Here is a 15,003-nt window from a genome sequence, read left to right on the forward strand (position 1 = left end):
ATACATCACTTAAACAAGTAGTCAACATTTATAAAGATATATAGAGAAGATTAAATTTTGTAGATGCCCGACGGGGATGGGGATGGAGATTGCGATCCCCGATATCCCCGGCCCCATTGCCATCGCAAATAACTCCGGCTAAAATAGGAATATAATGCTAAAAAGTGAATTTGGTTGAAAAAGGTAGACTATTTTGGTCAATTTCACAACTACTGCACCTAAAAACTGGGGAAACAAGGAATGATACAGAAGAGAGTATAGGATAACCTGAGAGTTTAGTAGAGTTCATGCATGTTAACATTTGGCACAAGCATGGTTACTTTTCTGATTTACAACTGCTGCCAAAATGTCGATCAAAGGAGGAGAAGGCCATTGCATCATCAGGGAATATCCTACCATATATATATTTTTTGTTTTTTTTTTTTCTTGGTTAAATCAATTGATCAAAAAAATGAACCCCGGATCATTCCTATTGCCGCATGTCAGCTTCCACAGGCCTTGCAAGTGTCCTCACAAAGTAATTACGCATCTCCGGTAAAACACGTTGGATCAAACTCCCGTACCTGTATTTCATAATTAGTGAAATCTACTTTGAACCACATGGACGCCATTTTTCTCATTAACTCTACAGTACGAAACCGAATGAACCTACTATATCAAAACATCTCCAACAGATTCTTCAAAATAGAGAAAGTAAGACTTTTCTTCTCTATTTTGCTCCAACAGATTCTCTATATTGTTCTTTAAACTAGAGAAAGCTCCAAGTTTAAAGAATTATCTAAAACTTGATGTGTGAAGAGAGAAATCAATTTTTATTCATTCCCACCAATGAAATCGAATTATTATTATTTTGTATAAATTCTTTTAAAAAGTTTATTGGGATGATAAATTTATAGAATATTTTAGTAATATGATGAATGTTGAGATGCTCTACACCCGTAGGTGGGGTACAGGAGGGGTAAAATGTACGCAAATCTGACTTCTACCCTTAAGAGTAGAACTGTTGTTTCCATAAAGGACTTGGCTTATGAAACTTGTAACTAATTGATCACGAGTCTATTTGAACCCACATTGAAGGTATTCTCAACTTGCAGTACAAAAACCAAATAAACACAACATATCACACCCGAAAGGGGGGGTACAGGAGGGGTAAAATGTATGCAGTTGTTTTCATAAGACCTTGGCTTATAAAATTTGTAATAAATCAATCATGACTATGCTTTGAACCACATTGAAGCCATTTTCAGCTTGCATTACAAAACCAAACGATCCCAGTATATCACACCTGAAGGTGTGGTTGGGAGGGGTAAGTTGTACACAAATCCGACCTCTACCTCAAGAGTAGAACGGTTGTTTCCATAACAAACGTGGTTTATGAAATTTGTAACTAATTGATCACGAGTCTGATTTTCAACCAAACGATCCCAGTACATCACACCTAAAGGTGTGGGAGGGGTAAAATATATGCAGACTTGACCTCTACCACAAAAGTAGAGCAGTTGATTCCATGAAGACACCAACTTGCGAAATGTGTACGGAAGAGATGAATGCAAAGATGGATTTTGAAAAGGGGCAAAAATTCAACAAAATGTGTCTTAATTCCTATTTAGGGTAACAAATTATTTTTTTCTCAATCGATGTAACAAAGTTTTAAATAAGTTCCTATTTAACGTAACATTTGATGGCGTGAACGTCAAGTATTTCGCGCACTTACAGTAACTTTTTCGTAAACGGGTATTCACGTCATCGAATGTTACAATCAACAAGTAACAAAGGTCAAAATGGGTACAAAATAGAAAATTTTGAAACTTCGTAACATCGATTGAGAAAAATAAAGCTTCGCTACATTAACTAGGAACTAAACCAAACTTTGTTGCAACTTGCGCTTCGAAGAGCTAGTTACGAGTGTAATACATACCATGCTTCTGTGTTTAATTTGTCGAAGTTCTCCAGCACAAATAAGATGCACGCATTCCTTAGTGAGACCGCATTGAATGCCTCGGATAAGTCATACATAAGTGATACATTGTCGACAAGTATATCCTAATAAATAACGGTAAACATGTTTCATCACAGGCTAACCCACAAACCGATCTTCGATTCAAAGCAGGAAAAAAAAAATTCAACTCACCTGTGCGATGGTGTACTCACAAAGACGTTTCAGCCCCTCGAGGAGATATTGATCAGCAGCTCTAAGAAGATCCTGGGCTATTTCCAGATTGACATCTACTGACCCAGTATATATGTATCTGTATAAGAAGATATTATATCAAGATGAAGGATCGTGTGAGAATAGGAATTGAGGTGAGATGCGTAAGAAGAGATCTGCACCGTTGATCACTTTTAATCTCACCCCACCCCATGAATTGCGCTTATCATAGGAAATGATCCGGTGCATCGCGGTCCACCGCATTAGTGTTGATCTTCAATTAGGATTGATCCAAGGGTGGAGTCCATTCTTACCCTTTCCACCATAACTTTCATTCTCACCGGAATCAACCCATTATACAAGAGGAAGGATTGTGTGAGAATGGAAGTTATGACGTGAGCAGCGTAAGAAGGAATCTGGACCATTGATCACTTTTAATCTGACCCCCACCCATGAATCATGCTTATCATAAGAATTGATTCAGTGCATCTTGGTGCACTGCATTAGTGTATTTCTTCAATTAGGATTGATCCAGGGGTGAAGATCCCTTTCTTACCCTTCTCACTATAACTTCCATTCTCACCGATTTTCCTACCCATTATATCAATTGCACACATATTTTCCTTCAGATACCAATAGGAAAAGTGTAGACTACCGTACCTCATCATCAACTCAAAGACATCCCATCTAATATTTGGAATTTCTATGTCTTTAGCATCTTTCTCCTATAAAGAGAAGAAAAAGCAATTATCACGATGATAGAATATTTGAAAGGGAAAAAGAGTCCACTAACAGTAAGGGGCTGTTTGGTTGGTTTTCCGTTAAGTCCTGTATAGATAAAGTTGTTCGCGTGGATTAATCTATCTGTATAGATTGGGAAAGTTTTTGTTTGGGAAGGGTTTTTAGTAAATGGAAGAAGCATGTTTTTTAATTGGGAGGGGCAAGTCTAGAAAAAACTTGGCTTTCTACATTAAACTCTCCCCTAGAAGCTTACTAAATAAGTCATTTTCTATATCATTAAGCCACTACCAAACAGTCATGTATAGCTGACCGAATAAGTTGCGAGTCTCATTAAGCTCATTAAGCTGCTAACAAGCCCTAGGGTTGTCCACGGGTTGGGTTGGCCGGTTTGAAGGCAGTCGCACAATCCAACCCAACTAGTGCAGTTTGAAGTAACCCGTTAAAAAATATTTATAGCATAAGCCAACCCAAATGAGGCAGACTTTTTTTACCAAACAAGATTCACCTTTTAACGATTCAGATGTTGCCTCTTAATGGAACTATTAAGAGGTAAACAAACAACCCCTAGTCACCACTATCGGTTAATTGACCTTTTATGCTATATGGGGAACAAAGAGAAAGCAAGACCATCATCAAGAAGAAAGTTGAAGATTCTTGCAAATAGAAAGTAAAATTACCGGTGGAATCATGATATACACTTACGGAAAGACCTAAACAATTGTCTCCCACAGCCACATTTATCGAAGGCAATGCTAGTGGTGTAAACAATTCGAGCTTTTAACGAGCTACTCGAGCTCGAACTCGTTTTTCTCAAGCTCGAGCGTAATAATTCTCGAGTTCGAGTTGATCTCGAACACAAAATAGAACTTGTTTAACTTAACGAGCCAAGCTTTATAACACTAATGTTCGACTCGGCTCGTTCGAAAACTCAATTAAATTTTTTGAGTTGAGCCAAGCCATTCGAGCACACTTTTTCGAGCCAAACATGTTCATTATATTCATTAATCATACAACAAAAATATAAAAAATTATAGATCTTAAGTTGATAAACGAGTTAATCGATAGCAAGTTTGAACCCATAAACGAACATCATGCTCAAGCTCGATAATTTAAAAAATAAGCTCGAGTTCGAGCCCTGCATTCAAAAAGTTATTCAAGCTCGAGCCTGATATTAATTTTTGGAGCCCAGCTCGATTAGCCTACTACTCAACTCAGCTCGTTTACACCCCTAGGTAGCGATAATAACATGTACAGTAGAAGATGCCTATAACATAAGAGGGGTTGGGTTGGTTGGGTTCAGGTGAGTGCCTCACCCAATACCTACAGGTTGAAAACTGGATTAGGCTTTGGGTGGTTTTGGGTTGGGTTGGTCGGTGATTGTGGATCCCTAACTCTAGTTGGAGCGAAAAAGAGAAGTAAACATATAGTCTAATGTTACATACCCTGTATCCCCCATCAAACATCGCCCGAAAAGCATCGGAAGAAGCAAGGAGACAAATCCTGTGAGCATAGAAGCGTTTGCCTGATAGCAGATACATAAAATGTCAGGATAAACAAAAAAATACACTAAAAGACAAAATAGATCTTTTTTCAGCAAGAAAAAAGTTTCCACCTTCAATTAGGAAGGTTACGTCGGATAATGTAGGGTTGTTCACATACTGCTCACCCAAATATACCTGCAACAGAAAGTATCACATAAATCAACATATCTTAAAGCACAAGACAAGTAAAAATTCACCCCTAATTTTCAACTTGGAACATTTTAAGCCCAAAACATATCATTCGGAGACAGACCAAGTAAATCTTCACCCAAAATCTCTAAGCACCCATTTGGATTAATGAAATGTTTTCGAGGGATTTGGATTTCGTGGAAGTATTTGGAATCTTTTTTTTTTGGAGTATATAATATTTATATACGGCAAATGCAACAAATAAACTCACTTCTCACCGTTGGTGAGGTTTGAACCCTTGACCTAGTGAAAGGCCAAGGCCTACGATACCGCTAGGCCGAAGGAGGCCCTTTGGTAAGTATTTGGAATCTTTGATGTGTTTGGTTTGTAGGATTTGGAATGGAATGGAATTGAATTCCATCCTTTATAGATGATTTATAAGAACAAATTATAAATAATTGTAAAAATAATTAAGTTACATTTTATTAATTGATTATTACCAAACTGAAGTTTTTTAACACATGTTAGAACATTATTACAAACAAATCCATGAAATCCTGTCAAATACCAACTACTCCGATGACCTTTCTAAATCCAATGTTTAATGATTTCATTTAAATCCCGGAATTTCAATTCCGGACTTTCCTTTAAACCAAGTGCAGGATTAAAATGGAATCCAATTCCAAATCCCAACAAACCAACCGGGCCTGATATTCAAATCATACTGTCATAAACTAGGCTGAACAAAAATGAAGTTTCATCTACTACTGTTTTGGTTTGGTTTTGGACTTCCAATATGAAACAAAAGTTTGAAACTTCAGTTCCATATAAGATGTGTCCAGATGAAACCAAGAGAACCCTTGAAGATATTACAATAACAAAACCCAAAAGACAATGAGACCTGAGATATCGGAGATGGTGGTCCAGCATCAACAGGAGAAAGTGAGCTAGCTTTTTCAGCCAACTTGCACAAGGCCACACAACTATCTCGTTGATGCTTCAAATTGGTTGATTCCAAAAGCTCCAAGAGTATACCTAGTCCTGCAATTTCCATAAGATATTGAACCAAAAAAGTAAAATACTCCTCCGTCCCAAAAATAAATGTCCACAATGAAAAAGGCACATAATCTTAGAAATGTGTAATTATTACACTTTTTAATCAACTAAATGACAAACTAAAATATATATATATATATATGGATAATTATTTTGAAAATGGAGGTTTCTAAGTAAGATTAACAAGTCACTAGTTAACCATAACAAAAGTAATTATAATTGGCATACACAATTTACCATTGCCATCGACAAATATGGTTTTCTGGTCATCAGGTGAACAAAGATGCGCAAGAGCCAAGGCAACTCTTCTCTGAACAGATCTCTCAGCAATTCGCATTAGGTACAACAAATGACTCAATACCTGGTAGGAGTTGCGTCACAAGATATAAACAATGCAAAATGGGATCAAAAAATGGTTTATGAAGCTTGGTTGGTTGACGATAGAATTTCCACTTGCCCTACCACTCACAAGTCATAATCATCTATAACCTTGCGAGGATCATTTGGGGCCTAAGAACATCTCCAACAGTCTCTCCATAATATTTCCAAAACGGAGAAGTAATAAGTCAAAATTAAAAAATATTTAACTCCAACAGTTTCTTCATTTCAGAGATTCCATCATTAATTAGATTATTAAGATACTCAATAGTACAGAAGTTCTCTCTTTTCCTCCATTTCATTTTGATGGTAGGTTAGGGAGTTTTCTCTTGGGAAGAATAAAAAAGTTATCTCTCTCTTCCTCCATTTAGTTTTGGAGGATTCTCCAACTAAGTATAAATTTTCCCTCTTCCCTTTCTCCATTTTGGAGAAGCTGTTGGAGCAAAAAAGAGCCTAAAAACTACAAAATCTCAATTTTCTCCATTTTGGAGGAGCTGTCAGAGATGCTCTAATAGCCATTTAGGATTGTAATTGCCTTCAAATAACACAATGAACAAGATTGGAAGAAATTTTATTTATTAATACCAGCACCTCCAAGAAGCATCCTCTATAAACAATATTCTTGTAACTGCAGATATATGATAAGGATAATAAGATGAAGGTGAAAGTGCGATGATTACCCGTCCATGAATCTTCTCCTCTAGCCTTTTCAATGTCTTTGCTACACAGTCCCGAGTTGGCTGCAAAACCAAATTATAAAGCCAACCATGTCAAACGAGTCTCCACCCAAACCAGTCACGGCGCTATCTTTTGACATAAATAAGAAAATCAACGCAAGAACGGCAAGAATAGGTTTATATGCAAGAATTCAAAAGACTAAACGGTCTTTAAGAGAGGCATTAGCGAAAATAGGACTACTTACTTGGACGATAAATTCACCATCCTGCAGTTTTTGGACCCCACCAACCCTTATAAGATCGGCAACATTATCCTAGAAAACGATTTCCCTTAAAGTTATGGCATATTGGCATAGACATAGAATAGGAATCATGATTACACCATTGTTATTACCTCATTATCAGCAAGACCGTACAGGGCAAATGCAGCATTGTGTTGTAGCGAACCATTTCTAGAATCAAGAAGTTTCAATAATGGAAGTATACCACCACCATGTGCAATACCAGCTTGGTTGTGAGTATCCTGGTAGATGAGGAACATTCGGCCAGCCGAAAAACAAAAATCATAAGCATATGATGGAATCCATGTTAAAGAAAGACCAACTACAGACAGAAAGCACAAGCAATAAAACCAAACCAAACCAAACAGACCCAGTAAATCCCACTTAGGGTATGAGGCCTGGGGGTGACCGACTGACCTCTACCCAACAAGAATAAAGACTAACATATTGTGATAGAAGCAAGAAAGAATGAAAAAGTAACAAGTAGGTGCATTGGAAACATACGAAAAGGTAAGGAAGACGTAACACACGATATAAATAATTTACTTTCGAGTAACCTTATGCACCTGGATTCTTATCGTAATTGTTACCGGCTATTTACATTTTGCTGGATATCATGCACTTTTGTTTCAGAGAAATATCGAACATCTTAGAGGAGATGGTGAGCTTTTCTGAAAAAGCTCACACACTCAATCCATGATGTGAGTTTGAGATCCTTATCACATGTAACTTGTACTAACAGAACTCTCCGAGCTCTCAAGGTTCCTTCCATGCACATTCATTCTTTCATTATCTTCACAGGATAATTTTGTTAGAGATCAATGAATTTCAACCATGACCTTCCCATCCCAGATCTTGCCGATCATGCCTAACCTCCAATTGGGGATTTACAAACAAGAAGTACAGCATGGAAAACCATCAATTTGAGTACATCTGATAACAACCTCGCTCACCATTACCCATCACAGTTGACAAATTTCGAAACGTTCATCTTGAATCCAACTGTTAAGAACCCTCATTCACCCACTCTGTCACAGACAATGCCAACTTTGGAACATCCCACAAGTAACACTACGATGATTTTGACTAGAACAAATAATCATAAAGATCCTTCCATGAACACCGAACAATAAATATATTCCCAAAAAAGATCTTTTTACTGCGGAAAGTTATATCTTATTTTGGCAATCATACTTATGATTACCCATCATTAAAACTTTCCATTTAACTCGGCTTGATGTAACGGCCCCCAAGGATATGGCGAAGTCATCAACTCACAGATATAAAATAAACCCTACAGCAGATCAAAATTACCTAACCATAGGCATGTGAACATGGAAATGCTTGCAACTGATAATAAAAGAAATCTAAAAGTGGCAGCATGCAAATCTCATCAGCGTACACTTGTATGCATCGGATTTCCTCTAAATATCCCTAGATGCTTGTGAGAACTTTGCATGGTTTTTCATGAGGGCAGCCAGCTGCAGTCATGTAGCCTAGTACCATGTCATACATATCCATATGTATCCAAACAAGGTTCAGGCAGAAACACTTAACGTGTAAGTACTTTCGGGAGGGAAAAAGCACAAAAAGACGTGGAAAGTAAACCCTACGAATATAAATAGTATAGTATTAATAAATTAAAGAGGTGTGCTAGAGCCACAAACCTATATCATGAACAAACATATAAATAACTAAAAGATTGACTACCTGTGCCAACCTTCCAAGGGCAAAAGCTGACATCTCCCTTAGCTGAGCATCTGGAGACTGCAACATCTCAATTAGTGGACCAACGGCACCTCTTTGGACTATGTGAACCTACCAAAAGAATTGATTTTGTCGTTAAAGTTGGTAGTCCACATTTGAAGACAAGTTGAGAAATGAGAACACGATAGTAATTGAATTTTAACATTTCGATCACCTTGCAGTCTGTATCGGCAGCAGCAAACTGTCCAAGCAATAAGGCAGCTTCCCTTTGGCTCTCTGAACAGGTTGAGCTGTTAATAAAATACGAGGGTTAAAGAAGACTGACGACCCGGAGAGTATAAGAAGTGAGATTATAACGGAGCAACCAAAACTTTACCTCATGCATTTGTTAAAAGGGTAAACTATTCAAATCTTCTCTTTGCATTTAAGAATAGTAGTACTTCTTTTCAAATCCAACAATAAAAATGCAGCTTCTTAAAGTTGAACATTTCAACCAATATAGTTCAAATCAAAGGCAAACAGGTTCATTTAGATCAGCTTAAGAGTGCCATCTACTCATCTAAATAAGCCACGTTTGTTTAATTTTTGAAGGAAGATTATATGAGTAGACAGAGTCCCATTCGGATACTTTTAGGCATAGACAGAAGTTGTAATCTTGAATTCGCTCATGTAATGATTCGTGTGCACATCAAGGAATTTTGTATTCCATAAATAGTTTGCATTATTCCAAAAAAGGCTAAAACTGGTAACGTTAGCGTTAGTCAAATTGAGTTATAGTTGGTTTAAAAGATCCATTTATTGATGTAATTGCGTAGAAGAATACTTGATCAACAGTCAGCATCAAATAAAAGCTGCTATGTATAGGGGTGGAAACCCTGGTGACAATAATGCCACTTCATACTACCTTAGCAACTCAATTACAGGTTGCAACGCTCCAGCAAGAAGAACTTCCTTCTTTATATTAGGGGATGAGTGGACAAGATTCCCGATCACACCAACCTGAGATACCATTCAGAAATCATTCCTAGCTACAAGCAATCTTATGAGCTGCATGGAAGAGTGAGATTCAAATCATTCATGAAATGGAACAAGAACTAACTGCTTCATAGTGTATTGCAGCATCTTCAGACCGGAGCATTAGGATAAGAGTGGGCAAAGCATTACAGTCCACTATCTGCAGATATGGGGGACGGTATTAGAAAACTTGGCCATTGGTCCAGAAAACACGTTCTAGTAGTCCAGATATGTATCAACCTGAGTTTTGTTTTCATCATTTTTGAATGCGAGGGTACGCAAGGCACCTGCAGCTGCTCTCTGCACCTTTGCATCAGTGAATTCAAGCAATTCAACAAGAGGTGGGATTCCACCTTCAACCCTGAACATGAAAATGGAATGTCAAACAAACTGAAATACTGAAACGTAATGGTAAAGAGTGCAAGCACACTAACCTAACACGGGTTTTGATGCTGCTATTCTCATGAGCAAGGTTTGTGATTGCATCTGCTGCTCTCCTTATAACACCATTGACTGCCCGAGAGTTCTGGCCATCCCTATGCCGCTTAAGCAGAGCAACAAGATGAGGAAGGGCTCCAGCAGCGACAATGAGTTGTTGATGCTCTGGCTGTCAAACAGAAACGACCAGCAGTGCTTCAGTGAAGGTATATAATGTTCTTCAAATAAAATGTACATAAATACTTTCCGCATTTAAATAGCAATTAGACAGAAAATAGAAGTGAAGAAATGAAGGAATACATATTCAAGAAAGAAATATCTTCAAAAATCTAGTAAAAAGGAAAACTTATACGGATAAAATAATTTACTCGGTATTGACAGTTATATCAGCCTCGTAGCCTAAAAGATTATCCCTATACAACAGTTACAATTTGATAAGAAAACGTAATTGTAATAGAGCATTGTGGCCCCAAACCACTTCAATCAATTGTAACTGAGTACATGGAATCATGGTGACTAACAGTCTTCAGGAGAAGAACTAGACAATCACGGAAAACAATTTAATCTCCACTACAGACATTATGTTTTAGAATATCTTATTTCAATATTGGTTTCTCTGAATAGCAAGTTGAACCATCATTTGTTGGAAATTAGTTCTTCTAATAGCAAATAAGAAATCTGCAAGTTCATACATCATGGGTAAGTTAGGGTACCGATAATTGTGGAACCATAGAGCTTATATAAAAGCTTGAAATGCCTAACTTCATACTCCCATTACGCAATTGTACTGTGTTCCAAAAAAGACATTAAGAGTGTGTGAAAAAAAGACAATTGGATGTTTCTGTAGCTTTTTCTGGTAACTCTACCTTATCGATAAACAAATTAACAAGAAAATGCTTAGGTAACAAACTTACAGAACTGAACACCACCATGTTATTGGGTTACATGTTCGAAAGAGAGGAGTTTAAATGTGCACCTCTTCAATAATCCAGGTTATAGAACAATCAAGTAGTCCAGCTAAACACAACTAACAATTACCTTTATAGCAAGAAGTCCAAGTGTAAAAGCGCTTCCCTTCTCTACTTCATGCTCATAAGGCCTTGGTCCTTCAAGGACTTCTTTCGACTGTGGCGCTTGAAGATGTCGTACTAGCGCAGGAACGGCCCCCGATTCAACAATCAAATTCACAATATCCTCTTCAATCATACAAAAATAAGCATATCAAAACTCTAGCCAAAACACAAACACGTATAGAGAATATTCATAGGAATTCGTGGCCGCATTAACATAATCATCCACAATTGCTCACTCAAAAGATGAATTTAACCGCTAACTACAAAATCAATGTTGTTCAATTATAAAAACTAAACAAGAGCTACAGGCGGATGCTGCAAAAAAATCAATTTCACTTTCACTGCCGCATAAACACAAATCAACAACTCCTAGTAAAAAATTGAACACCACAGAAACGCTATTTCGCGACTTCGAAAACAGAAAGATATGTACGGCGAAACGTGAAATTGAAACAAGTGAAAAAAAAAATAAAGGCAAATTCACACCGTTCTTGGCAAGCTCCGAGAGGATATGGATAGAGCGTTTGACTAGCGCACGATCTGCTTCGGCCGATGAAAAAGTAGAGTCGAGGATTTCGACCTGAGCACGAACTTCAGATACTAGATCTTGTTGAGCCGCGTCATCAGATGAGGTGATCTTCCGATCTACTATGAATTCGTCCTCAAGCTTCCTCTTCAAGCTTCTTCTCACGGAGTTCGTAGGTTGTTCATGGCGTTTCTGGTTCTCCATGAGGAGGGGGGGACGAGAGAGAAGAGGGGAAAAAAGCGGAATGATGATGAGAGGCGAGAGAGTGGGGGGAGGGGCAATTCCGGGAAAGTTTTTTATATGAAGGTAGGGGGTGCTTGTGTCGGTTTCGCAGCAGGAAAACAAGAAGTGATTGTCTTTCTAAAAACAAATTAAAATCCCTTTTAACAAGTATTTCATATGACGATTTTGATTAAAAGAAAACTCCCTTCACAATGGTTTAGGGTCGATTATCAAATATTTATTCGTTATGTGTTTATCAATCAAATTTAACATTATTATTTACTTATCGGATAAGATTATAGTCTACGAAAACGATATCGCATGCAATAATTTATCCGATAAGTGTTTACCGTGGTAAAAATTATCGCTTTCACTTACCGGGTAAGACTTTTGGTCTTTATCTCGCTCTTATTGGATAAGATTCTTAGTCTTTACCATAATAATCCGGTGAGGTAATGTAACTTGATAAACGCTTACCCGAATAAACATTTGATAAAAAGTCCCTTAGTTTTGTTTTACATAAATGTAATGGATTTTTTTTAATCCAATTTTTTTTTCATGTTAAATACGAGAAATAGAAATCCGTTTTWTATCATTTTTACTATCATTCATCGTTCTTTACTAAACAGCCCTTAATATTATAATCAGAATGGTGAGAACGTTTTTCATTATTTGGATATGTTGACTTTTTTACTTAACTTCAACTAATTTCAATTGTTTTAGGGGCTATTACTGGGTAAGTATTAATTGGTAAGAGTCAGCACTCTCACTTACTTTATCGGGTAAGATCCTGATTAAAATGGCAATGTACATAACACTTTATACGGTAAGTACTAACCGGATAAGAGTCATCACCTATAACAACTCTTTCCACATGGATAGAAAATGAGATTTATGAGTTTTCTTATACGCCTCAAGTTGTGGGCTATCAATGACTTCCACCATAGTTTTAAGTTGGATTTAAAATTATTGGGTTGTGACATCTTAGGCGAATCTCACATTGTTGGTTACAATCTAGAAGATTCTAGGCACGCCTGACAAGAACGTCGGAAGTTTAAGTGGGATAGTTTGTAACAACTCGTCTCACATTGATAGAAAATGGGTTTCGTGAGCTCTTATAAGTCTCAAGTTGTAGGTTACCAATAACTTTCATTGTTGCTTTAAGTTGGATTTGAAGTTATAATGTAAGCATTTAGTAAACGTTCCTTTAATCTGCATTCATCTGTGAACATTTATATACATTTAGTTTCAATCATAATAATAATAAAAAATAGCTAAATAGAGTAATTAAAAGTAGATAAATATGCATAAAAGTTTCTCATAGATTTGATTTATATTTTCAAATCTACAAAATCCTTTTAGAAATGAAATAGGTCAAAGGAGTTCAAAATTATGTTTAAATTTTATCCCAAAAAAGTTATAATCTATTAATATTTTATTAGAACAATAGGCAGTTAAAATATAAGTTTTGATCAAAACGAATTATTCAACTTGTATGAAAATTTCGCATACTTTTATAAATAAATACCAGATAAACTCAGTGTCTGGTTTTTTAACTTACGCTCTTGGTACATACGATATCACTTATACATTGCTAACATGCGTGCAAAAGCGATTGTGCACAATTTGGTGAATGACAATGTTTTTTTTTCCTTCTAAAATACAGTCTTTTTGTCTTTACGTTCTAAAATAGGTAATCTGTTGGAGATTGATATATAGAGACGTAGGATCGTGTGAGAAGCGTAACAAGGAATCTGGACCATATCAACTTTAATCTCACATTCATCCATGAATCACGCTTGATACGGGGATTGATCTGGTGCATCTCGTACTAATGTGCACGAAAGGGTGGAGATCATTTTTTACGTTTCTCACTTTAACTATATTTCTCACTGAAACCCAACCTTATATATACATAGGTGGAGGAGAGTCAATATCAGAAGCGTAAAAATCGATCTGGACCCTTGATCACTTTTAATATCAAACCACACACACACACACACACACACACACACACACACACACATATATATATATATATATATATTATGAGCTTAATCATTTGAAAACTTTCGAAATTGTGAGATCCTTGAGATCGATTCTTATCTACTTATTTGATTTATCAGTTTTATTTATTCAATAAACATAAAAAGGGTAATTATATAATTTGTTATATTTATGCCAACTCGTAAACCAATATATTCAATTTTCTTATATAACTCCTTAGGTTTTCATTTTTGGTTATTTTAAAAAGCCTATATTCCCTCAAAACCCATTCGAAAATTTGTGCTCAGTTTTAAAAAAATACTAGTAACATTTATTTAGAGTGACTATAGAAGGGGACTACATCCTTGAATTATAAAGCGGGACAGATTGATAGAAAAAATAAGTACCATATCAAGTTTCAACAGTATGGGTGGTTGTAGAGTGACTATAGAAGGCAGAGATGGGGGATTTCACATGATTGCATAAGGCCAATGGGAAGGATTTGGTCATCCAAGTTTTGAATGGAAGACAACAAACAAGAAGGGATTACTTTGGTATTTTCTTTATTCAGAACTTCATGAGAACATTTCTTCCACATGTGAAGGACAGAAGGAGGTGGCTGAAGGTCGAAGGCTACCAGGCCATGCCTTATTAGGGCCTGAGTTTAATGAATTTTATCTAGTTAGTTCTTGTATCAAATTACATCTCTTTCTGGACTGCATTTTGAGGTTACCATAATTTTGTTATATATGCAAGAGGGTCAGCAATACATCTAGGGGACTTCCATCTATCAAGCCAGTTTTTAGTTGTTTGGGTGTCCAGCTCTAGAATATTCAAACTAAACCTTGCTGATTTCAGACAAACTAAGCAATTCTTATTCATTGGACTCTTAAATGCTATTAAGATCTGGAAAAAGGAAAAAAGACAGTGGAGTCTCTAACATGTAAATACATAGAAAGGCATTCAAAAAGAGACATGAACACAAGAACCAAGCCTTATAGATTAATGTCTTACTCTTGCCCATCTCATATTCTTTAGCCTTTTTTTGGTTTTTTCCACCTGAATCTTGAGCCCTGGTATCTAGT

General features: G+C 36.6%; 1 protein-coding gene across 2 annotated transcripts; it reads right to left on the reverse strand.

The window, feature by feature from the left end:
* Positions 1-242: 242 nt before the first annotated feature.
* Positions 243-11,976, reverse strand: LOC112512112 (ARM REPEAT PROTEIN INTERACTING WITH ABF2). Of its 2 annotated transcripts, none has more exons than XM_025117927.1 (19): positions 11,671-11,976; positions 11,150-11,307; positions 10,108-10,280; positions 9,914-10,034; positions 9,759-9,833; positions 9,564-9,658; positions 8,874-8,949; positions 8,663-8,770; positions 7,066-7,194; positions 6,917-6,985; positions 6,675-6,734; positions 5,854-5,977; positions 5,462-5,601; positions 4,503-4,566; positions 4,333-4,412; positions 2,810-2,874; positions 2,132-2,249; positions 1,919-2,043; positions 243-563 (listed from the first exon to the last, which is right to left on the reverse strand). In XM_025117927.1, the coding sequence occupies exons 1-19, from the start codon at positions 11,912-11,914 to the stop codon at positions 470-472; spliced, it is 2,118 nt and encodes a 705-aa protein (XP_024973695.1). In that variant the 5' UTR covers positions 11,915-11,976; the 3' UTR covers positions 243-469. The 2 variants fall into 2 exon arrangements, with proteins under 2 accessions (XP_024973695.1, XP_024973696.1); XM_025117928.1 differs by lacking the exon at positions 11,671-11,976 and adding an exon at positions 10,825-10,898 and having other exon boundaries at positions 11,150-11,236.
* Positions 11,977-15,003: the final 3,027 nt, after the last annotated feature.

This window comes from Cynara cardunculus (assembly GCF_001531365.2).
Source record: "Cynara cardunculus var. scolymus isolate 2C chromosome LG 5, CcrdV1, whole genome shotgun sequence".
NCBI lineage: Eukaryota > Viridiplantae > Streptophyta > Magnoliopsida > Asterales > Asteraceae > Cynara > Cynara cardunculus.

Coding starts and splice junctions, on each gene's coding strand:
- LOC112512112 (XM_025117927.1), bottom strand. CDS start 11,914: ATGGAGAACCAGAAACGCCATGAACAACCTACGAACTCCGTGAGAAGA. Junction 7,195..8,662: donor CCCTTGGAAGGTTGGCACAG/GTAGTCAATCTT, acceptor CTCATCTACCAG/GATACTCACAACCAAGCTGG. Junction 2,250..2,809: donor GTCTTTGAGTTGATGATGAG/GTACGGTAGTCT, acceptor CTTCTTATACAG/ATACATATATACTGGGTCAG.